This window comes from Lethenteron reissneri, chromosome 36 (genome assembly GCF_015708825.2).
Source record: "Lethenteron reissneri isolate LAM-NWPU_2019-01 chromosome 36, ASM1570882v1, whole genome shotgun sequence".
NCBI lineage: Eukaryota > Metazoa > Chordata > Hyperoartia > Petromyzontiformes > Petromyzontidae > Lethenteron > Lethenteron reissneri.
Window position 1 is genome coordinate 8,496,418 of NC_083814.1, and position 24,283 is coordinate 8,520,700.

General features: G+C 43.4%; 1 protein-coding gene across 3 annotated transcripts in view; it reads right to left on the reverse strand.

Annotated features, from left to right (window-relative positions):
- PIK3CD (phosphatidylinositol-4,5-bisphosphate 3-kinase catalytic subunit delta) overlaps window positions 1-24,283 on the reverse strand; it is a 78,290-nt gene that overhangs the window by 48,785 nt on the left and 5,222 nt on the right. For 2 of the 3 annotated variants that reach the window (XM_061566014.1, XM_061566013.1), the window contains exons 2-3: window positions 10,385-10,572; window positions 7,327-7,555 (exon numbers count right to left, since the gene is read on the reverse strand). In XM_061566014.1, the coding sequence (XP_061421998.1) occupies window positions 7,327-7,555; window positions 10,385-10,525 (370 nt within the window). In that variant the 5' untranslated portion in view covers window positions 10,526-10,572. Of the gene's footprint in view, window positions 1-7,326; window positions 7,556-10,384; window positions 10,573-24,283 lie in introns of those variants that run through there. The other variant, XM_061566015.1, reaches the window with a different exon arrangement.

Sequence of the window (24,283 nt, forward strand, 5' to 3'; positions counted from 1 at the left end):
AGCTATGTCAGGCCTGGAAAATATTATGAAAGAGATAATTTGCTAATGTGGCTGTGATTTAAACAATTTCGTGACTGCAAGGATTCATATTAAATAAGAGAAATTAAAACAACTAAATTAGTTGTTTTCATTTATTTTATTTTATTTTTTAACTATGTGACTTTGCCGAAAAAACCAAAGAGTATGTGTCCATTGCTACCTATACTTTATTATTTATCTCGGTCATGAGAAAATGCCTACATGAAGTCATCAGTCTAGACTGGAAGGTATTTTAGAAATAAATAATTTAAAATATTTCTTGTGCAAAACAACATTCCCATCGTAATGGAAATGAATCCACGACATAGGAAAAATGTGAATGTCATAAAACAAAGTTAAGTAAAACCTCACAGAAAAATAGGCTTGCTAACAGTCAATGGTGGTAATTTATTCGGCACTAATTGTGCCCATATAACAATACACATATGGCATGTTTGCCGAAACTTCACAATTGCATTGCTGGAATTTCCAACTTCCGAGTATGTTCGGGGTATGCAATGCAGCAGCAGGCACTCATTTAAGCATTACAATGCCACCTCACATAACGCGTCTATAAAGAGAAAACATGTTTGTCGACAAGTGTATGTAAAAGTTTAAGCTGCAGGCGAGTTCTGCGCTATTCTTGTTATTTATCTGGACAAACCACAGCATGGTTTTTCGGTCAGGCCACGCCACACCAGTTTCTACTTAAATTATTATTTATTTCTTATTTTAAAAAAATACTTTCCACTGTTGGGGCCCCAATGCTGAGATCACTTCCTGCCCGCAACTGGTGTGAAGTCGTCCGATAAACGGGTCACCGCACCACTTCGCACTCTACTCAGAATTAAACAACACGAAAACAGGACCTACGTCACACGGCACTCGGGCAACTCCCACGTGCAAAATTCCCGTGCCAGCCGCTGAGCTCGAGTGCCAATGCGTGTATCTGAACGAGCAATTAATTACGAGATAACTACAGCGTAGGTCTTTGTTATTGTGTGTGTGCGGTCATGCTGTGTAGCAGTTCCGATGTGTTTTCAGGTTGTGACGCGTCGTTAGGAGTGATGCCTGATGATTTGCGTGACACATTCTTTGGGTTTTCGTGACTGCAGGGATTCATCTTGTTGGTTCTTTCGGTAAAGTCACGTAGAAGGGAAATAATAAAAAAATAAAATAAAACATTATTATATTATTTTATTATGTTTTTTATTATTTCCCTTCTACGTGACTTTACCGAAAGAACCAAGAAGACATTCTGGGGGCTTCTTCAGGAAACTTTGGAAACATGCCGTTGCGTAACGATGACCCACCTCATTTGATAAAACTATTTCATGTAAGTGACTAGGTCGGTTAAAAAGTGTTTAGTTTTTACAAGTGTATAATTTGGCTGCTTCGTGTTATTTTACGTGTTGCGTTAACCTGTACCGACTAGGGCATCCGACATTTCACTTCTTCGGGAACTGAACTGTTCAGTTCCTCAAGAAGCTCGCAGCACGTGGAGTGAAATGTCTCTTATCATGCCAAATGACACGTGATGCAACCCAAAAACACATTGGCGAGCTAATTAATAAAGATGTATTTTGACTGCAAAGCTGAGGATCCTCACACAAGCTCTAATAGATGTTTGGATGTTGCAGTTGAGTCAAGTTAATACGTTTAAATCGACAAAATCGAAGAAAATCGATTAGATGTTTTGTTCTTTTTAAACAAGACTTTAAATGCACCATGCAACACACCGCGTTGAAGGTAACAGAATGCTTCAGGACTTAACATTGAACTGTCTTGGCCACGTACACGACTAAGGTGTATTCAATGTCATTTGGATAATGTTGTTCATCAAAACAATCTCTAAATACTGGATATACCCAGATTTGAAGCTTTCGTGGCTGCAAAGATTCATACTCTTAGGTTTTTTCCAGATTTGAAGCTTTCGTGGCTGCAAGGATTCATTTCGTGGCTGCAAGGATTCATACTTAGGTTTTTTCGGTAAAGTCATTTTGGTTAAAAAAGAATAATAATAAAATGAAATAAAAATAACTAAACATTTAATAATGATAAAATAGAAATAAAATGAAAACTAAAAATGTAGTTATTTTCATTTATTATTATTATTTTATTATTTACCTACGTGACTTTACCGAAAAAACCTAAGAGTATGGATATACCCAGTTGACTGTTAATGGTGGCAATAATAAATGGCAATGCATACGAATGGTTGAATGTCTGGAATACATTTTTAAACAAGTGTATTTATTTACAATGAAACAAACGGTTTCCCAATATTACAGAATGAATGTATTAAATTGGGATTGTTGACCTAACCAACCCCCACTGACCAGTATGGGTGAAGCACGGTCAAAAAAATCCCAATAACCGATATACGGCAGCGTAGCTGTAAACGTAATGGTTTGTCACGTGACAAATCACACTGGAATCACCATGGGGGTTGAACATTCTCTTGTTCCTGCGTGCCAACTGGTTTGAACGTCACTCGAACCGACTGGGTTCGCCTATCGATCCCATGACGTTTGATATCAGAAATTGATTCCGTAAACGATTGTGCAATAAAAATTGATATTCGAACAACAACCATTTATTGCGACAAGGTAGATGATTTCGATTTAAAGCTTTCGTGACTGCAGGGATTCATCTTCTTGGTTCTTTCGGTAAAGTCACGTAGAAGGGAAATAATAAAATAATATAAAGACAGCTGTCTTTCCGACAGACCTGTTCTTCACCTGAGGACGGCTTGCTTGCGTTGTGGCCGAATCGTCGTGAGAAGTGTATTTTATTGTTTTATTTTTATAATTTTATTATTTCCCTTCTCCGTGACTTTACCAAAAGAACCAAGAAGAAGGTAGATGATGTGGTGTTTGTACCTAGTGACAACATCTGCGGCTGTGCAAGATCTAAGGGCTGGGGGGGGGGGGGGGGACATGTGAGCATTCCAACCCCCTCACCCCCCCAAAACCGAAAACACTGATATTCTATCTTAATTTTTTGCAAAAGGAAATAGACTTTATTGGTATCTTTCTAAATTTAGGACCATTGTTTTCAATCTCAAAATGTCTGGGCCACAGCCCTCGCCCCAACCATGCAAAGTTTCTAGATCCACCTCTTAATCTGCAGCCAAGCGAACACACCCCTCCCGCAGACTACCGTGAATGTGTGAACTCACCTGACCTTACCCTGTGATTTTAATACGTTCAACCGGGGTTTATGATCTCCCATGTTCTTACACGACCTTTGGAGCCTACGCGTGCGGGCACCACGCGGTGCATCAGTGGCCAGAGCCAGCACTGTAACGCCATCGATCGCACAACCACGTCTCTCTGCCACCCCTACTTTGACATCTACAAGGATCATTGTCACCACTTTCACCACTGCCAGTCTCTACGGATGCCTAGATAACCACTTAAGAGTCGAGAGGAGGACTGACAGCAAAGGATAGACAGAAAATACTCTCCAAGTAATCCTATAGGACAGCACTGTGTTGCACGTGATAATATCATCTCTCACAATGTTTTAATTGTTAAGAGTCTACTGCCAAGATATTCATCCATAAAGTGGTCTGGAAACCTAAAATGACGTGAAAATTCCGTATGGATTTGTGTGCGTGCGCATGCGTGAGTGCGCGCGCATATCCATAGGCATGTTGTGTATCAAGATAACGTGTACTCGTACAGCCCTTTTGTCAATCCACTGTTGGATGAGGGCCTCCCCATGCCTTTCAGTCACATTGGTTGGTTGACCACACTTCACCACACTGGTCAGCACAGGCCAATGAAAGGGGTGCCCAAGGACCATTTCAAACATAACTCGCCACCGATGTTGGCCTTGGCCTGGAATCACACTCGGGTCGCCGGGTTAACAGCGCAAAGCACTAACCACTGCGGCACTGCCATACCCAATCATTACGTAACGCCATTGCTATTTTAATAGATAGGTTTTCTTTCATGGACTCAACGTAATTAAATTTTACAGTTGAGACGTACATTTTCATACAGAATGTGGGTCTTGCTAGTTTATGCACTGGGGCCTAAACAAAAAAATGCCGCCGAAATGCTTAACAGCAATCGCACATAACTTATACAACAGGGCATGTGAATGTGTTAAAATTGATACAACCAGCATGCGAATACACGTTGGGCAAAACCGATCCATCACAGTCGCCAACTTTTTCAGTGCACTGTGGCGATACCATTACACGCGAGTGCAAGTCGTGTGCACTTACGGAGGCATCCCGACACCGGGTCCTGAAACGGAGCATATGCACACTGCTGCCTTGGCCGCATTAACAATGTCGCTCGGGCAACGGTTAGACTCGCACTCGGTGTTTTGATTACTATCTCCAAAAGGTCGTGCGAACCCAGCGGAAAAACAACGCATTCATCCAAGTGCATAATTGTTCGCGTTGATCAGCCTCTTAACAATTCACACTGCGAGCCTGGTGCGACACTTCAACAAGTGCTGTGATAAACAACCGCACAAAAACACATGCTCGCTAGCTGCCGATAAACAAGCGCTCAGGTCTGCCAATAATTTTAAATTACTGGCTCTATGAAAAGCTAATGCATTACAACTGAGACATTGACTTAACATGTGCTGTACGAATGTAGTGTAGCGGGGAACGCTAGTGTAGCGGTTAGCCCGCCACGCTACAAACCCGGCGACCCGAGTTCAATTCCCGCTCACGGCCAATATCGGTGACAATTATCTGAACCGGACTTCGGCCTCCCTTAGGTTGACTTAGCCTAATATTAGTACCTGGTGTGGTGTGTAAAAATATCGACACTGAGGAGACAAGGGCGGTCGGGCACGGTACTGGCCCCCCATCCCCTCGTGTGCCGTCCCGGCTTTCATAGGTGCTCGCTAAAAGCACTCGCCCCAACAGTGTGTTATGGTTATACGGGGGATCTTTGTCTTTGTACGTACACCTGTCCTAAGTGCATGCGAGTCGGTGACAAGCCACATGGCCTTGCTGGGCACTACAGCCCGGCCCAAGTGCCAGGGTGATGTCACTGGCACAGTTGCACTGTAATGCATGTGCGTGCATGCGTGTGCATGTGATATTGCCGTATATAATTCGTAAAGCACCTAGCAGCAGATTCTCTACACACTGTGACACCTTTTTTGCCGCGTCGCTCAAGGTCGTGATGTTACTACCGCCAATGCCATGGATGCCACCACATCTCGTTATCGCTTCCTTCCTTCTGCTAGATTGCACAGCTGTTGTAAAGTCCACATCCCTGCTCCAAGGTCTGCTCTTACAGTATACTGCCATCTGGATGAACGTTTTCCCCTTGGTGGCCAACCTCTGGGTGCCTCTCAAATGCCTCTCTTGGTAACCTGCCCTCCTCCATCCTGCATATTTTGTCCCACCAAATGCAACCTACCCTTCCCCTTCTTATATATATACACAATACTTTCCTGCCACGTTTTATTCCGAAGCTCAAGTTATTTTCCCTATTCTACAATGAAATTCCTAGCATCCTTCAAATACACATGTGTTCAAGGACCAGCAGCTTTTCTAGCTGCCGTATTCAAGTGCAGCTCTATGACCCATACATTAAGAAAGTGTGGACTGAATGGAAGTTAAATAAAGGATTTAAAAACAAAGTTTTTCACTATAAATCCTTTATATGCGTGGCGGCTAGAGTCCTCTCGTTCTCTGGCTTGAGATGGTTGCCACCTATGGGTCAGATGATTGCCTGCCACCATTAAGCAATTGGTAATTAAATATAATTTCTTTTTTCCTAACAAGTGTAAAATTTTGGAGAAAAAAATTTCACGAAAATAAATTGTCACGCACAACGAGTCTGTGTGCAAAATGTCAGCTCGATTGGATCACGGGAAGTGGGTTAAAAAACGACCGAAAGATTTGCACGGTCGTAAGCGCGCAAGCAAGGAAGCAAGCGAACTTAATATAAAGGATTTAAAAAACAAACTGAATACAACACTTAGCATTTAAAGGAGTCCAGACACATATTGCATTAACAGAGAAAGTTATCATGAACAATATAAACTATTTTTGAAGAGTAAAGTGAAACTTAAACAACAAGTGTTCATGTTGCTCTATGGGTCAGACAGCTGACTTTTAACAATGAAAAAAATATTTAGCCTTTCAATATAGGTGCATGTGAAGGGCACTCGGGATTTTAAACACATTTCTGCGGAGGGAGCTGATAGGAACGTTGGGTTGCTCGGTCAATGGCCAGGGTCAACGGCGGCGTGGTGTATTCCGCAAATATGGCCGACTGTGAGGGCGGGCACAAGCCGGCGTGCGTAGGTTAAACGTTTAAGGGCACCACGGGGTGACCAGCCCCTTCCCACCCAGCCCCACCCCACCCAGCCCCACCTAGCCCCTCCCCATCCAGCCCCTCCCCACCCCACCCAGCCCCTCCCAACCCTCCCCACCCAGCCCCTCCTCACCCTCCCCTCTCCACCCAGCCCCACCCCTCCCATTTTTGGATGCACGACGGACAGACGGACGGACAGAATAATCCCGTGGGCTGGTGTAAACCAGGAGGTTCCTACCAGTAAAAGGACCGTGTAAGCAACTTGCAAGTTCAGGAGTGTGTATGTGGCAAGAAAAAAAGTAGAAAATGATCATAAAGATGAGTGGCAGATATGGAGGATGGACGAGGTCACCACTAGAGGGAATGCAGTGACACCCATAGGTTGATCACCAAGGGGTAGGCCAGACGCCCAGCTTGTTGGGACATTGTAAGAACGGACCAAGGAGGTCAGGAGATGTCAACACCTACAGGATCTACCAGAAGGAAAAGAGCAATGGCAACGTGTGGTTGACATCAACAGCACTGGCTGTCGTGAGCTCTCGATAACAAGAGACATGCTTCCCCCCTCGTTAAGCCCTTCCGTGCCGATCTCGGGTTTTCGCTTGCGGAGTTTCCGTTCCCCCCTTGTACTGTGACCGGTACTTTGTACTGTGCTCGTGTCGAGTCGTAATAATATATTTTTAAAACAAGACACATGCACCGCTGTGGCAATCAGGCTGCTCAAAAGTCGTGAACGCTGAGCTGGCACTGCCACGAGCACCTGGGTTCGATGCTGGAAAACTAACGCACAGGGAGAGCGTAGCAGGAACGTATATGCATGGATGTAGAACTTTTTTCGCACCGTACATAGCGAACCGTGAATAATCTGAGGTGTGAACGTGATGGGAACAAACGGGGGGTAAGAAGGTGGAACGCAGCGGCGCGCTGGCACACACACACGCGGAGAGCGAGAGAGTGGCGAGGGAGTGGCGAGAGAGTGGGGGGAGCGGAGGGGCAGAGGGCTCACCACGGCCGATGAGAACGGAGATCTGCGAGTTCTGGAGCCGCTCGACGCGATCGCCCTCCCGCAGCACGAGGCGTAGCATGGGGAAGCATGGCCGCACGTCGCAGAGGCGGCGGCTCTCCTCCTCCAGCTCCTCCTGCTCCGCCGCCTGGTTGATGCATGTGAACACGTAGGCCTCGGGCTCGTTGAGCAGCGAGAAGAGCGGGTACAACTTGGCCTGGACCCACACGAGCTGTAAGCAATGAAGCGGAGAAAACAACAACAGGAGCAACAACAGAATGAGCGATCAGTTGGAACAACGCTAGCCGCGCCAGGACAACTGCCAAGCCAAGCCCAGCACGGCTCAGAAGGCGCCAGGTTGTTTTTCCACTGCAAAAGCTGAGCCGAGCCACGGACACCACACGCAGTGACCGGATGTATATGACGTCGTGTCGCTGTATCCTCATGGTTTACCGACTCATGTCACGCGCAATGAGCACATCATTAGCACCGCCCCTGGCCCTGCTTGGCCTTGAGCCAGAAAACAATGTCTTTTGAGGACAGCGTATCATAGTTTGGTTCCGGCTCGGCAAAGCAAACGGCCAGTGGAAAACCACCTTGAACCGTGAGGGATGGGACGCTGGCCTATGGTGTGTTGAGAATCGGCTCCAGCTGAATGTTTAAAGGTAATGCTGGAGGGCCTCCCTCCACACCCACGTGGATCGTGGAGGAAATTTGACCTGAAGTACCCACGCCGTTTAGTGAAGGTTGGTGAAGAAAGGGAGCAGATTCTAGATTAGAAGTTTTCGTTACTGCAAGGATCCATACTCTTTGGTTCTTTCGGTAAAGTCACGTAGGTAAAAACAAAATAAAATAAAAATAAAATAAATTTTGTTGTTTCATTTTATTTAGTTTTCACCTATGTGACTTTACCGAAAAAAAACAAAGAGTAAAGGGAGCAGAGTTGTGGGAGTGGAGAAGTGCAGTATACACATAGAAGTAGAGTACAACAATAGATTGTGTTGCATTGCCCTCTGCTGCCCACAACATGGTGCAGGAGCAGTCTATAATGCCTATCTTATGCATGGTTGGTTGGCCATCCAAGCGAATTCATCCTGCTTAGCTTCCTTGACCAGATAAGATTGACTGATTTGGTTATGTGCATTGGTAAATGGGTAAATAAAGCGTCGCTTTGTGTTTTTGAACAGTTGCCGAAGCAAGATTCATCTGTAAGAATGTTGCTTAAAGATCCTCTTCAATACAATTTGCATCATAAAGCATCCCCATTGCGATATTAAGAGGCTGTACAAATGTGGCAGGGCAGATCTCGGAAGGAAAAGTGTTTTAGAGAAGGGTTATTTTTAGACGAAGGAGAAAAGTTGAGTGATGATGATGATTATGATGACGTATTTTCCAGGATGTGTTAGCGCATATTGAAGTCAGGCGTCTTCGATAGAGTTGCAATTATTAGGAAGCTGATGTAAAATTCCTGCCAAGTAAGATGGAAATATTGTTTGTCGTGGCCGATTATTTTATTCTTAAAAAATAAACCACATTGTCGGTGTCAGGCACTGGTCAAAGCCTCACACCGAAGCTGGCACAACCGTGAGCAGCATAACAACGATACTGTGAAAAAAAATCCACTGCGGTCTGGTGTTAAATACGCAGGTATTAAAGCCATTGAGGCATCAACTTGACTCATTAACTTAACTTGAAGAAACGACAGAAGTCTGTTATAATTATACTGTGCAAAATAAATGTTACTTTATTATTATTATCGCACGTGTTTATCCAGGAAAGCCTCAGAGTGCCGAGGCTTTTTTCAGGAGGGTCCCACAATGGGACATTTGGCCAGTATCATGAATGAGTGTTTGGATTCATACATGGGGAAGAAAAAAAACAAGAGTATACGGAGGAAATCCATACCTCAAAACTCCACACGGATTAAGAAATCCACTGCTATACTGCCATCTCCTGGCCACCTCATAGCAAAAACCTGTAATGCCTCTAGGTAACCACCAATCCACATACCAACCAGGCTTGGTCCTGTTTAGCTTCCAAGATGTGACAAGATAGGGTGCATTCAGGGTGATTTGGTCATCAGCAACGTGGCCACCTCATAGCAAAAGCCTGCAATGCCTCGAGATAGCCGCAAATCCACATATTAACCAGGCTCGGACCTGCTTAGCCTCCAAGATGTGACAAGTTGGGGTGCATTCAGGGTGATTTGGTCATCGGCAGTGTTACCCACTTATATGACACTCAGGTGAATCAATGCAGCAAATGGGAGAGAGATATTGGCTTTGTAACTATGGCGCTGGAGAAGACATTTGTTTTTTTATATCCCATGGACAGCAAAAAGAACCAGCAAGAGTGTTTCACCAAAGACTGATGAAAAGGCTAGATTGTACACTACAATAGAAATATGGAAGCTAAAGTATATTTGGACACACATGGCTGTAGGTGTGATGGGGAAAACTGGAAAAAAAGTTGATGACGTTTGGTAAAGAGAGAACAAGAAGCATGGCTAGACAGAGACTAAGATAGACGGATCGTAAGCTAATTTTACCGGGAGGACAAAACAGTACAACGTCGCTTATCCGACTCGCAGGAGACTGAACGTATAAGTGGATATGAGCAAAGGTCATATTTGTGAATGTCTATAAAATTACAGTTACACCACCGTGCACAAATAGGCTACTAGACACAAATAAAACGCAAACTGCTGTACACGTGGGCAATTTCTTCGTCATATGTGATGTTAAGGATACATTCACCTTTGTGAAAATGTGGGATTTGTAAACGTTTACAGAAAATGACAGTTGTACCATGCACAAATTCTGTACTCGGTGGGTCCGAGAATTTATTTTGGCCAGAGAGGATATGACGGTAGCATATGAGAAGCCGCATTTGTACACCGATGTTATATAAAATACAAAAATTGACGAGTGGAGTAGCTTCACCATCAAGCTGACAAATACTAAGTAATGAGTATAACGAAAGACAGACAGACAGAAAGTAAAGAGATGGTTGTGAGAGATGACTACAGTTCTAAAAATGCTGCCCGTGGGTTTCGCCTCACCCGCTTGATGTTGCCGATGGTGGCATCTCGAGGCACGCTGTACGTGAAGAAAATCCCCGTCGGCAGCAGGAAATCCACCAAAACGTCGCTGTTATCGCTTGCCGTCCACTGATCAAACGTGTAGTCAACTCCCGGGGGCATCTTGGATGGCACGAATGCACCCCCAGTGCTGTCAGCTCACCGCCGCCCTAGGAGGACAGAAAACATCGGTGGCATGTCACGCTCATTTCAGTCCCTCCGCTATCTGTCGCGGACAGCAAATGACAACACGGTAAAAATACACGACTGCATTGCATGATGTCCTCCTACGAGAGCTGCGATAGCGACCGACCGGGAGATAAGGGCGTCAAAACGTCCTGCGGGAAAACCCAGATCAGTCGGCGAGACCTTTTCAAGCGGGGACGAATTTTACTTTGCAGAGACGATACTTGGGGGAGATACGCATCCGGAGGGTATTTTACCCTTCACTAACCAAGCGTTTGTCAACGCTCCAGTTATTTAGTCTGCGGTCTAAGGAAGTCGGTCGTTGCTGACAGGACCCTCCAAGAGTAGCAGCTGATGCGATCGCACATGTCACATCCCAGGACACACGCTAATTAAAAACATTCAAATAGCGCGCATGAACAGCACGGTACATTACAAACAACAATTACTAATACTCACACAGAAGGACTCTAACTCATTCTTAAAAAGCTTCCCTTCTTTTTCCACACCACCCTTCAGGCGGTGTGACACGCGCCGCTATATATTTGCGGGAGCAGCGGTTTATCGCACCGCGCTACAAACCTGCTCGCCCGAGTTCGATTTCCAGCCTTGACTAACGTCGGTGGCGAGCGATATCCGAACCAGCCCTGAGCTGCCACTTTCACCAATCCGGACTAACCCAGTGTAAAGTATGGTAGTTAGAATCCCATCTACTGCTGGATTTATTAAACGGGCTGTAAGTTACTGTTGCAATATTTTACGTGACTTAAACCTTCTGCATTTGTGGAAATCCGATCAGGACACAATGGTTCGCTCTTATGAGGAATTGCGTGCAATGCCTTGCATGCGTGGTACAAGGAAGCTGGAGGGATAGTGGGCTTCCCTTCCCTACCAAAGGATGCCGCACTTCTGTTTTATGGGGCTTTTCTGCTGAAGATGCGGATAAGCCAGACAGAAACACTCAGTTTACGGTTTAAGTGGCATTAAGCTCAGAGCAACATAGGCCAACAATTTACCCTGTTTCTCTGTACAAAGGGCTGTGTGTATACACTGGGAATGTAGCAGCAATTGCAAACACAGCCCTACTATGATGTGTTTTTGGGTACAGCACAACCACAAAAAATGTACGCAGTGCTTATGTAGACTTATTGTACAGAAGAATGGTAGGTTAGAGGGCACATTCTTGGTAAATGAAATCCCCAATATGATCAATAAACATATTACAGGCGATGCTATTTATTTTTTGTTTAAGCCAAATAAAACCGAACTTCGCTAAAATTAATATGAAAAATGTACAAAAACATTAAAGCTATAAGAACAAGTAGCAATTGTTTTCAATGTTGAAATAAATACCCCAGCCAGGCTCTTAATGAAATATTTGCACTGTTATTTAAGAACAGAAAAACATACGATGTCATCGTAATTTTTTTCTTTTTTTTTAATGAACAATACCCTGTTAAATGTGAGAAAAAAGAAAATCCAGTCAAAAAATTACACTATTATACAAATGTAAGTAATAATCAACACCCAGATGTCACCTTGCATGGGGTAAACATAGAGCCTATGATTTATTAAAATGTTTTAAATTAGCTCGGCTTACTTATAGCCAGAGGTGTGGACTCGAGTCATGTGACTTGGACTCGAGTCAGACTCGAGTCATGAATTTGATGACTTCAGACTCGACTTGGACTTGCATGACAATGACTTTGTCCCACCTCTGAGGTGTGGACTCGAGTCATGTGACTTGGACTCGAGTCAGACTCGAGTCATGAATTTGATGACTTCAGACTCGACTTGGACTTGCATGACAATGACTTTGTCCCACCTCTGCTTATAGCCTTCACAAACCCGCACCGACCACAATGGTAGAGTACGGTCAAATAATCCCCGTGACCCGTGGCTTGGAGGCAACTCATCCAGCAGTAGAGTTACCAAAGTACTGTACATCTACTATACCGATATCACTGCTCTGGTAGTACAGTACTGTAATATTGGAACGCATATATTCTCTAGATGTTCAAGCCTGCAATGCCATATCAATTAACCAAGTAAAATATATTCTAATGCGAACGATGCATCCATCGAAAATGTCCTTGTAAGAAAGCATGACTGCCATTTTATGCAAAATACATGCCAATGATGTATTTATACTGGTAGGAACCTCCTGGTTACACCAGCCCACAAGGGATTATTGTGTCCGTCGTACAGGGAGGGGCTGGGTGGGTAGGGGCTGGGTGGGGAGGGTGGGGAGGGTGGGGAGGGGCTGGGTGGGTGGGGAGGGTGGGGAGGGGCTGGGTGGGGAGGGTGGGGAGGGGCTGGTCACCCCGTGGTGCCCTTATAAAACTCAACGTTTAACCTACTCATGCCGGCTTGTGCCCGCCCTCGCAGTCGGGAATATTTGCGGAACACACCACGCCACCGTTGACCCTGGCCATTAACCGAGCAACCCAACGTTCCTACCAGCTCCCTCCGCAGGAATGTGTTGCAAATAAGGAGAACATAGTTGCACGACTCCAAAACCCCCAAAAGAATAACACAGTAAAACCAGGAGAAAATTATTGATGCCTCAATAGAATCATGACCCTGAATGGTGACTATTGATCACATCGATAGGAACTGTAGCACGCCTAATATATATATGCGCATACCCGTAAGTAAACAAAGTTATAAATGCATACGTGTGCACCTGTAACCAATACCCTAAAATGCATTGTGATTCACGGTCTTGGTTAACATCGGTTGCTAGTAACATCTGAACAGGACATCGACCTCCACCTTCACTAATCTGTACCGATGAACATGGTGAAGTTATCCTGGAGAAATCCGATGAGCTATGAAGCTCGTTCTCACAAATGTCCAGTCGACACAGATGTCCAGTAGTAGTCACAGATGTCCAATAACCGACATAGGCCTTCCTCCCGCAGTGGATTAAAAACGGCTGTGAATTATTCTTATCGCATTGAAATATGCAGTGTATTCTGCCGTGGCGTAATGGCTAGTGCGCTAGATTTGCAATTTAGACATCGTCAGTTTCTATCTCCCGGCGGCGCAGAAGTTTAAACAATGAGCAAGTTTCTTACTTAAATTCCCCCGCTTCTGTCCACCCAGCAGTCAGAGTCAACCAGCAGGTTACTGCAGTGGGGTGAATTGTGGGTACTCCTACCTCTTCCTAGACATCTGGCTGGCACGGAATAAGGAGGCCAAACACTCTCAACAGGGGTTCTCTCTAGTTTCCTCCAGTTGAAGCCCTTGCAGCACTGCACTTTTACCTTTTTTCTATGTATTGTATAGTGGAAGGTATAGTTCAGTTGGTAGATTAGGGGTTTTAGAATTACACTTTCAGGGGTTCAAATACGCACCGGAATCACAACCAAAACTATCATCTCTCTTCAGCCGGCAAAAACTTACAAATATCACTGTGCCAAGCAAGCACTGAAGTATGTCAGTAGTGGCTTTCTTCAAGAAATACTGGTTCCGAGTATGAAAACATGCAATTAAATAATTGGCTCAGGATCACCATCGAAGATAAGTAACGATGAAAGGAACATGGAAGGAACTTTAACTGTTTAAGGTACAATGTACAACCCTTTGTAAATCCACTGCTGTATGAAGGCCTACCCACGACAATGTCATGGGGGTGGTTTGACCATACTTAACCATCCTGGTTCAGTGCAGGTTGGGAAAACAGAGACCTAGAGCTAGTTAGGATAGAACTCAAAACTGGAGTTATAGCCGTGGCCGGGAATCGAAGTCGGGTAGCCGGCTTCGTAGTACGGTGTGCTCACCACTGCACCACCGCTGCTTCACCCCCCAATTATTATTATTTTTACACATGCGGGTACGTTCCACGCACACAGCGATCACCCTCCCACTACGGGTTGGTGAAGAATTTGCCTATTAACCGATCATCTTTCCACAATTCTACGAATTGTCATGAGCCGAGGTCACAATTTTTTTTCCACCGTCTCGTTTGTGTCGTCCGCCTTTTCGTTGGCTTTGTCTTGTCCTGGTTTTGTTCCATTAGTCTAAAAAGTGCAATACATTTCTTGTTTCCACTTTACATTCATTGAACACAATTGATTCTTAGACACACGATTTAATGCGTGTGCCACGAGAGTAGGAATCGACTTTTAATCAATAAACTGATTAAGCACACCTCCCTATTTAAACACATTAGTTCACAGGAGACCGTTGTATGTGGTGGGCAGCAGAGATAACTACAGAAAATCCATTGCTTTACTGTACTTCCGTATTCCCACATCACTACTACCTGACCACCCGCCTTCATAAACCCACACTGACTACATGACCCTCGATGACACGGGGAGGGATCTCACGACAAGAGTGGCATGACAAAGAATTGTACATGTACACACACACACGTGTACACTTACACATGTAAATAAGGTTGTGCACGCTTGTAACCCGGTGCTATGCGGACAGAGTTATTGGAATGCACAGGTGGATGTACCCCACTTGAACATCAGAAGGTGGCCTATGGAAGGTGGCGCAGTTGGTGAATTGTGTACCTTTCTAGATTTGAAGCTTTCGTGACTGCAAGGATTCATATTCTTAGGTTTTTTCGGTAAAGTCACGTAGGTAAAAAAATACTTTTATTAATTTTATTTTTTTACCTACGTGACTTTACCGAAACAACCTAAGAATATGAATTGTGTACCTATGTGTAGATTTATGAGTGTTTTTCCCCCCAACTTGTACAATTGGGGCTTTCTCCGTTCACCCAGCTCCACCCCCCGCTTTCCCCCTTCCCATGCAAAAATAACCAATTAAAAACTAGCCAAACACTCCAAGTAGTGGCAGGACATTCTCCTTGATGTGAGAATGTATGTATGTTGAACTTCTTTCACACCGTACGTAGCCAACCGTGCTAATAGGTTTGTGTCACTGTTATTACGAAAATACCGAGCTAACTTGCACATGGACCTAACTTTTTCTGGTGCCTCTTGCTCTAATAATACTTGCACTGTTTATTTTATATTTTTGTGTGTGTGTTTCAATCACGACCTTTATATACCTCGTTTGATAATTGTGCAATATTCCTTAAGGACCCTGTGGTCATCATTCTCTGCAATATCGTTTCTTTTGTCTTTGTTGTTGCTGTGATCACGAACCACGGATCTGAACTTGTAAAATAGCCGGGCAACTGGCTAAACGAAATCATCCATGTAACAAATCAAATAAACATAAACTAAAATAAATGTCACGGGTAAAACAATTATTATCACGATTACTTGCAAATGTATATTTAGTGCATATGTATATGTAGGTAATGTGCTTATTAAACTACTCAAAATAGAACTGTGTTTAAAAAGGACACATCCTGTTGTTACTGTAAAGTCTGCTTTTACTATAAGAACATTTGACTTCCTCTCTGCGGGCCCTGCACTTACAAGAAATATATTGCGAGACTATGGAGTGCAAATAAGAGAGAAAAAAACACTTCCTTGCATTAGTTGACACGGTCGTCCAAGAAACCACACTTCTGATCAATTGCCAGATTGTTGCGGCACATACAGGGCCCCGTATACACGCGCACAAGAGCGAAAGCGAGCCTTTTCCGCATTTTACTATATTTAAAACGCGCGGACGGAGAAATTGCACGGCAGGCAAGCAATGCTTGCGCCGCAAACGAAAACTGCAATGACCATTTTTTTTTATTGGTTAATTGTACTTCAGCAAATACATACTAAATCATACCACAACCCACCACCACCACCAGCAGCATAGTGGCAATGTAATTGCTGTAAGATTAAGTGTGCATGACGCTAACGTGCACATGTAGTTAGCATGCTCTGTTAAACTCAGTATTTGTATTCTTATTCTTCCTCGTGTCCTGTAATGAATGTAGACCTTTGAATGCTGAAGCGCCTACCATGTGTTAAAATGTTTTTTTTAATTGTTCTGTACGTTTAATTATTGTTGTTCCGTATGATAACGATATAACATCTCGTATAAGGTAATCTGCGGGTCTCTCTTTCAAAGCAGACTATGGCTGAATGCAGTGCCGGATTAAGCTAGTGTGAGGCCTGTAGCATATGTTATAAAGGGGCCCTAAAAAAACCCACAAATATATTTTAATTTTTTTACTTGCATAGTAAAGTAATTGTATTTTTTTCATTTGCTATATAGACAGATAATATGACAAATCTCTAACCTTAAACCCCCAGTCGTTCATAAAAAGTTGAAGGCAATACAGTACTATATTAATAGAGCTAGTGCAGAATCACTGAACCACAATTGATAGCTTGAAAGCATTTAGCGCGGGGCTCTTGAAAGTGTGGGGCCCGTAACATATGTAGCTACTTTTGTTACGAGGATAATCCGGCACCGGCTGATTGTCACCCACGTCACAACTGAGCTGATACAGTCTGAGGAAATAATGAATGAAAATGTTTAAAGTGGACGAAAATAAACTCTTTTACTTACGCGATGCAATATTCCATAAATATTAATGCAAATGCGACGAATGTATATATTTCCCTTGCTTATGTTTCTATCAATTGATACAATCTGGGATTGTGACTCGATTCAAGGATCAATTCTCTTTATGCTTTTACATTGTGCTCATTATAGTGGCTACCTGTGGCTGGAAGGGTCATGTGAACACATTACATATAACACATATTGCTTGAAAAATATTGATTCTTAGGAACCAAAGGGTCACTACTGATGATGCGCTCCCCAAATTTCACCAGGCTCACTGTTCATGAACTCTTGGAAGTGCTTGCACAAAGGATAGTAACATCTCATCCTGTGTTTTTTTTTTTTGGAATCTGAATTACATTTGTAATTTGACACATCTATCATGAGCTTCGAATAGATAGTAATCGATTAATCGATTCACCGTTACACAAAGAAATAGCATTTTTTTTAAAGTGCATGCATGATGAGATTATCGCAGATGCATTAATTACACAATTACAGCACTGTAAGGTGTTGGTAAGCAAATTTCAGAGAGTGAAAAGAAAGTTGTGATCAGAAATTTTAAATACAGTGACATCATCCAGTTGAGAACTATCAAAAGCTCACATAGGAAACGGCTTAGCCCATTACTCATCTGCGGTGTGTAATATGTGTACCAATGAATGAAGATGCATTACCTGTTTTGGAGTCAACAGAAGTTTTGCTATGTGTACATTTTCACAACTGAGTGGAAAGTGTCAATAGAGGTAAGAAAGCATGTAAACAATTATACTTAACTCCAGCCATTCTCAATCGACCAATGGATTAAGGCCTCCCAAACCCATGTCAGTAATTGGGGTTTTCCCATTTACCATGCTTCACCCCACACTGGTCAGCGCATGCTAGTTAAGAATGTAACCGATCATTAGATCAGATCAAACTCCAAATCACCAGTTGCAAATAATCTACTCTACAGAGAACGCTGAGTGGAATAAGTTCAGCGCTTCAACTTTGGCACCAGCGAGTAAAATAACAAAGGGGAACAATTTGACGAAAGTTGACCTTTGCCCTTCATTTGCAACCGCTCAGCACTTCGACACGTCATTTTTCAGGGCAGCATTTTCTCAAACTGCAATCCTCACGGCCTTCCACGCTACACCAACTCTCTCCTTGATAGCAGGCGAGGTGTGAGCAACGGGTGGCTGCGTAATTTGCATACAGAAGACAAAGATTTGAAACGGGTGAAAAGGCGCACAGTGGGGCTGGGTCACCTGCAGGGTAACAAACAGCACACACGAGCGCCTGCCCCGTTTTACTTACCTGAATATTTTTTTTTCACGACACTACTTTTGCAGTGATGCATAAGCACACAAAAAAAAAATCAATCAACACATTCATGAATACACTGCCCTTAAACGAAATCATATATATTAGACATATGTATAGACATATACGTGCCTGGCAATGTTTATGACAATGGCCCTTCTGCTGTGAAAAAGGCCCATTTCTCGAAAACGTCGCCTATTATATATATTTTTTGTTCCTCTTAAGGCAGTGTTATTGATGAATATGTTGCGTTTTCATTAACGTCCCCCCTTGGGATTAAAATTTGAATTTCAGCAGCACCGGATACATACAAAGAGGTCACACTTTTTCCTGAATTTTTGTTATATGCTGACCCCCCCACCGCCCCCCTGATCTGTGCTGATCTTCCAACAAGGGACAATGTCTGTCAATAATAACCATCCCATGTCTGTGGCATAGAGAGGAAAGTTCACGCATTTCCACCAGCCCCTCCACCAGCTTTACTCCCCCACTGCACCCGCGCAGTCAACAGATCGGTTTCTGTTCCAACTCGCATGGCTATTCCAACATTGCTTTGTGCGCTCGCGGACGCATGAACCCGTTGGTATTGCAGCCGAAGTGGAATGCGTAAAATTTCCTGCAGCCTTTATTTGATTTCTTTTAAAAATATGTTTTTTTTCTTAAAGCACATTTTCGCCCCCCCCCCCGCCAAACGACACAAGGTTAGAGGAATGCTGTTCGGCTTTATTTTTGAAACTTCCTTTCTCGCGAAAATTGGCAACTTGTCGCAATTTTTTTTATTAAATAAATGTGTTCTGTTTGGATGTAGATGACTTAACGTTGTTTGCGGCTCTGTAAAGGTAAGCATTTTTTAAAACTGAGGTTAAACAAGATTAAGTCTTTTGTTTCTTGCATAACAGCATTAAGTACTTACGAACAAAAGACTTCAAACTGCCTTGAGGCCTACTTGAATGTCCACCTTTACGTAATTACAACAGAATAAGCTTATTTAGCTTAGAAGAGGCTACACTGAACAACTAAGAGTTGAACATTTTGCATATTCTTAATAACTATAATAATTTCCATTGCTTTGTCAATCCACTGCAGGATGAAGGACTATGAAACATACTTCAACATGCTCGTCCGTGCAGCTTCGGGTAATGGAGGGAAGCTCAGGACCAAGTCAAATTTCTGGGACTCGCCACTGATGGGAGCCATGTCCAGGAATCAAACTTTAGATAACCAGGCATCAAAACTTTAGATAGCCAGGCATCATTGCGTGGGTGTGCTAACCACTGCGCCACTGCTCCACCCCATTATTAATATTAACTTTCAAACACTCTTTAACCGCTACTCGTACGAATTATTGTTCCTCATGAAAACATTATTCTTTGAAAGCAAACAAAAAAACCCTGGGGCAGGTTACAACGCTGGTCATTTAAGGTCCACAAGTAAATTTGAATTAGCTGTTTTAGTCATCATACGTTGGCGAGATGTTAACCACCTCGCCTGCTATACCAGATGTCGCGCATTCGATCCCGTCCGTGACACGCCTGTATATTTGGAGTTTCCATGTTCTCCCCGCGTTCGCGTGGATTTTTATCCTGGTCCTCCAGTTTTTCCCTCCACAATTTAGGATCAGGTGTTTAGGGTATTTGGCTGCTATAAATGTCTGCATGATAAGCTACTTCTGTTGAGCTTTCATTTGTGGCCAGGTTACTTCTGAAAAAGAGCTATATAGCTCAGTAGGCCTTATCTGGTAAAATAAAAATGCTTCGTTCATATATGCGAGTTATGCAAGTGCATATAGGTTCATACAGTCGTGATGCATATCTCTCCGACACATTTTCAGGTTGTACCGCATGTTTTTTCAGCATGATGCCCAATGTTTCCTCCACGTTCTGGGAGCAGCTCGAGGAAATTTATTCCAATGGGTAGCAAAATATTGAACATCCAACTCTTTGGTTCTTTCGGTAAAGTCACGTAGCTATAAAATAAATCACGACGTTTAGGGTGCAACACAAGCGTCCGTCATCAGGTGGGAAAGCATTGAACATCATGTCGAACAGGACAAGGTATAAACCGAAAATACATCGGAGGGCTGTACAATGCTCATTATTAAATGGACTAGACACTCAACACTCAGTAGAAGCTACCATATATACACTTAGGAATTCCACTGGCACTGTTTATATTCCAGCGAAACATGTCAACAAATGGTACCATGGCATTTTACATTCCTATCCAGACACTCACAAGAGGCTTTACATTTGAAATGTCAGTTTACCTTTTTGAAATATTTGACATTTTCAAACGGTATTTCCCAATGACTAAAAAAAACATGTTTACACACACAGAGTGCTGCTACGGATATTTCAACGATTGATTTGTGTCGTATTTATATTCATCTTTACAAAAGGTTTTCAGAGTAGAGAATTATCTCTTTTCTCACCGAATTGTATTATTTTAATTTAAAGTAAAGCACGTACATAATCCAAAGGCTATATATACAGCATAGTGACCAACAAAAACATTCATACCATGCAGGCAATTTCTATTTTAAATTATAAATATAAAAATTCACCACGTTCGTATATTACACTACCCTAAAAGGAACAATATATAATTGGCAACATTTTGTGTATTAATAGCAGTCAAACATTAAAAACACCAGTGAATTGCTGTTACTTCTAGAAAACGAATTTTCTTGAAAACTGCTATTTTGTGTTTAGTTTATTGTCCTTGCCCCCCACCACCCATTAGCCCAATTATCTACGTACAATGCGAAAGAAGTTCAACATACATACTTTTAACAGAAATCGATATTTATTACTTTTTCTGGTCCAAGTGACTCAGAAATTACACATTACCGTGGAAGAGAATAGTCTCTTCAGAGAACAACCACTCCTGACTTTGTGCTAAGCTCATCTTATATTCCTGGCCCCAAAGCAACAATGTGCTGGGTCAACCCTGGCTGAAAATTCGACTTAAGTTCACATGAGAAATGTTCTCCAATTTACAAATTAAAAAAAAACACCAAAAATATATGTATTTTTGTTGAACGTCTTTCGCACCGTACGCAGACAACCGTGCTAATCGAAGGTGCGGGGGAAGGACAACCAACTAAACATAAAAAAACAGTAAAAAAAAGAGTTTTCAATCTAGAAATTCGTTTTCAATATGTAATAGGTTAATACTTCAGGCAGTGGTGAAGCGTGCAGGCAGTATAACTGCACCTGGACCCACAGACTACAGGGGACCCAGGCACCAGCCTTCGAAGGGTGAAAGAAATTTGACCGAAGGCGTGCCCCCCATTTCATTCCTTGCACCAGGGCCCATGCCAACCACGCTACGCCACTGGCATCCGGCAAGGGTCTGTCTTCAAATACGAGACACGGAGTGTAGCGACCGACTGACTTTATCGTTGGTGATCACACATTAAGCACTTTGGGGGCACCAAAACATTTTTTGGAGGTAGACAAATAATAGTTTTACATTGGCAGTCATTGTGTAACGCTACTCAATATCTGTTAAGGTAAAAACCGTTTTCACGTATGGACTCAAAACCGTTCACTTTTCAAATCATTACCGTACATTATCTTACGTAGATTTACATAGCGCCTTCGTCCAAAGCGCTCTACAAAAAGTATAAAGTTGTACTTTAGATATTGGTAAAAATGACGAGTGAGGTTAAATTCATTTCGTTTATGGCGCCAGTGTAAGATGCAATCTCCACCTATAAGGCAGTAAATATTTGCACTCTCTCTACTCTAAAGGGCCATTGCCCGAAACATCAGCCTGTTAAATATAGCTCAGTAATATTTCAGTTACGAGGCGGTGTTAATGACAACATCCCTTACTTGTTGTGCACCGCTGCCAATGCATTCCCTTGAGGTTTTGTTTAATTCCTATGAAGTGAGGCGTACTGTAACTCTGCAATTGCTCGGAGCTGTCACCCTGGATCCTCACATTTCCATGTTTATCGTTCAACGCGTCAAAGTTTGCACCCACACAAAGTTCACAAGTGGTAAACAAGCATTGGCGGAGCATGTAACGGCGTACGACTTGTAAGTTTGCAAGACAACTCTGTAGGTGGGCCAAGTTTCCCCAGCCTCCCTCCCTTAGGCTAAAATGTACAGCCCTTTGTCAATCCACTGTTATGTAAAGTCACCCCCCAACACCGTGTCGATTGAGGATTTCTTGAGAATACTTCACTACACTGGTCAGTTCGGGTTGGCGAAGCTGCGATGGTTGGGGGGGTCGGTGGTTAGGACTGGTTCCGAGATCACTTGCTATTGATGTTAGCCGTGGCCGGAAATCGAACTTAAGGCTGGCTTGCAAGGTTTGTAGTGCAGTGCAAGAACCACAGCACTAACACCCCCCGCCCCCCCTTGGGTAGCTCTGCCTAAAATGAAGGCATGGTTATGGTGTGCCAACATCAGCACTGGGAAGACCTTTGTTGTCTATACCACCGCGTTAGTTTGCTGTGTCGGGATTAACAGGTGCTCGCCAACAGCATTTGTTGCTCCAAAAGTCTAAAAGGCCTAAACTGGAATCTATATTATTTTTGTAGGCTGTGTGAAAGTTTACGTGCAATTATATCAAGTTTACACCACCACAAACTAAAATGGATAGGAAATGGAAGCAGCCCTCGGGCTAAATACAGTGAATGTCTGTTTGTCACCACCAACCATGTTATCTTGTGCCTTTCATGAGTCATAGCAAAGGCCAAAAAAGCGTTCTGCCATTACCCCACATGCATCCATTCATAAGAGTTCAAGTTGGCTAAAGGATAAATAGTGCAGAGCACTCAAATGTCTTGCTTCTTCTCGCTGTGCAAACGTGCATGCCCACTTGCTTAGTCAGTGTGCCCAAAAATGTGTTTTTTAAATATATTTATCTTCTGTTTAAGGAGGATCGTAAACATAATCTCGGTCTTCGGCCTGAGCTATACCCGGCAGTTGTAGCTGACCAAGTGTGTGTGGGGGATGGCAGAGAGCGTTGGGAATGTGCGACATCACGTGTTTGGCAAAGCATTACCGAGAAAATTCCGTTGTGGTCACCGATATTGCTTAATCCCTTTGTCTTTTGGCCGATGGGCTTTGGCTAAAATAATTCAAATAATAACATCTTTCATGAAGGTTCAATTTTATGTCATTGTGAAAAATAGAGAACTTCAGCACTCGTACAAGCACAACGATTGACACACGGAACACACAATTGCAGTGTTTCCCGCTCAAAGGGCCATTTGGGGGCTCTGCTCAACTTCCTGTTGAATGTCCTGAGCCAGCGGTGGAAATTCGACATTTCTGTGACGAGAGTGAGTCTACCTTTACGACATGGCACAACAGCAAGTGCTAAATATCCATTATTTCTCCAACAGGCCTCGCTCAGCCACAGTCTAGATTTTTAACACAGTCGGCAAATGTAGCCGCACGGTTCAACGCACACTTTCAGAGATCTATTTTAAAAAATCCAGCTTCATTCCATAACCACCACCACCACCGCCACGTTAACCCGAAGCGCACCAACTATAAAACAAAGCAACACTCACAGCAGTTCAATTAACATCATAACCACGGGGAAAACAATGTTAGCTTGCATCCTTATCCACGAGTGGACAATAACGCACGTGCGTCCCAGACCATTGTTTTGACTTCTCTCGAATCCCCCAGTGGGCCTATGACTGCACGAGGTGACGTCGAGCTTGGATGACGGCTGCACCCCCCCACACTTGCATGGACAAAGACAGAGAGAGAGGGCCTCGCACGACCATCAGAAAAGAATGTCAAAACATGCATTCGAAACGATGATAACCGCCGGGTGAGTCGACACCGAGTGAAGGGAACAGTTCATGGGGGTTGCATAGGACCAACGTGATCAGCGGTTCCAGCACTTTTTTTCTTTGCCAGCCGCAGACAAGGGTCTTGGCCGTTGCAACATCTCTCTGGTCGGGGTGTTTTAATT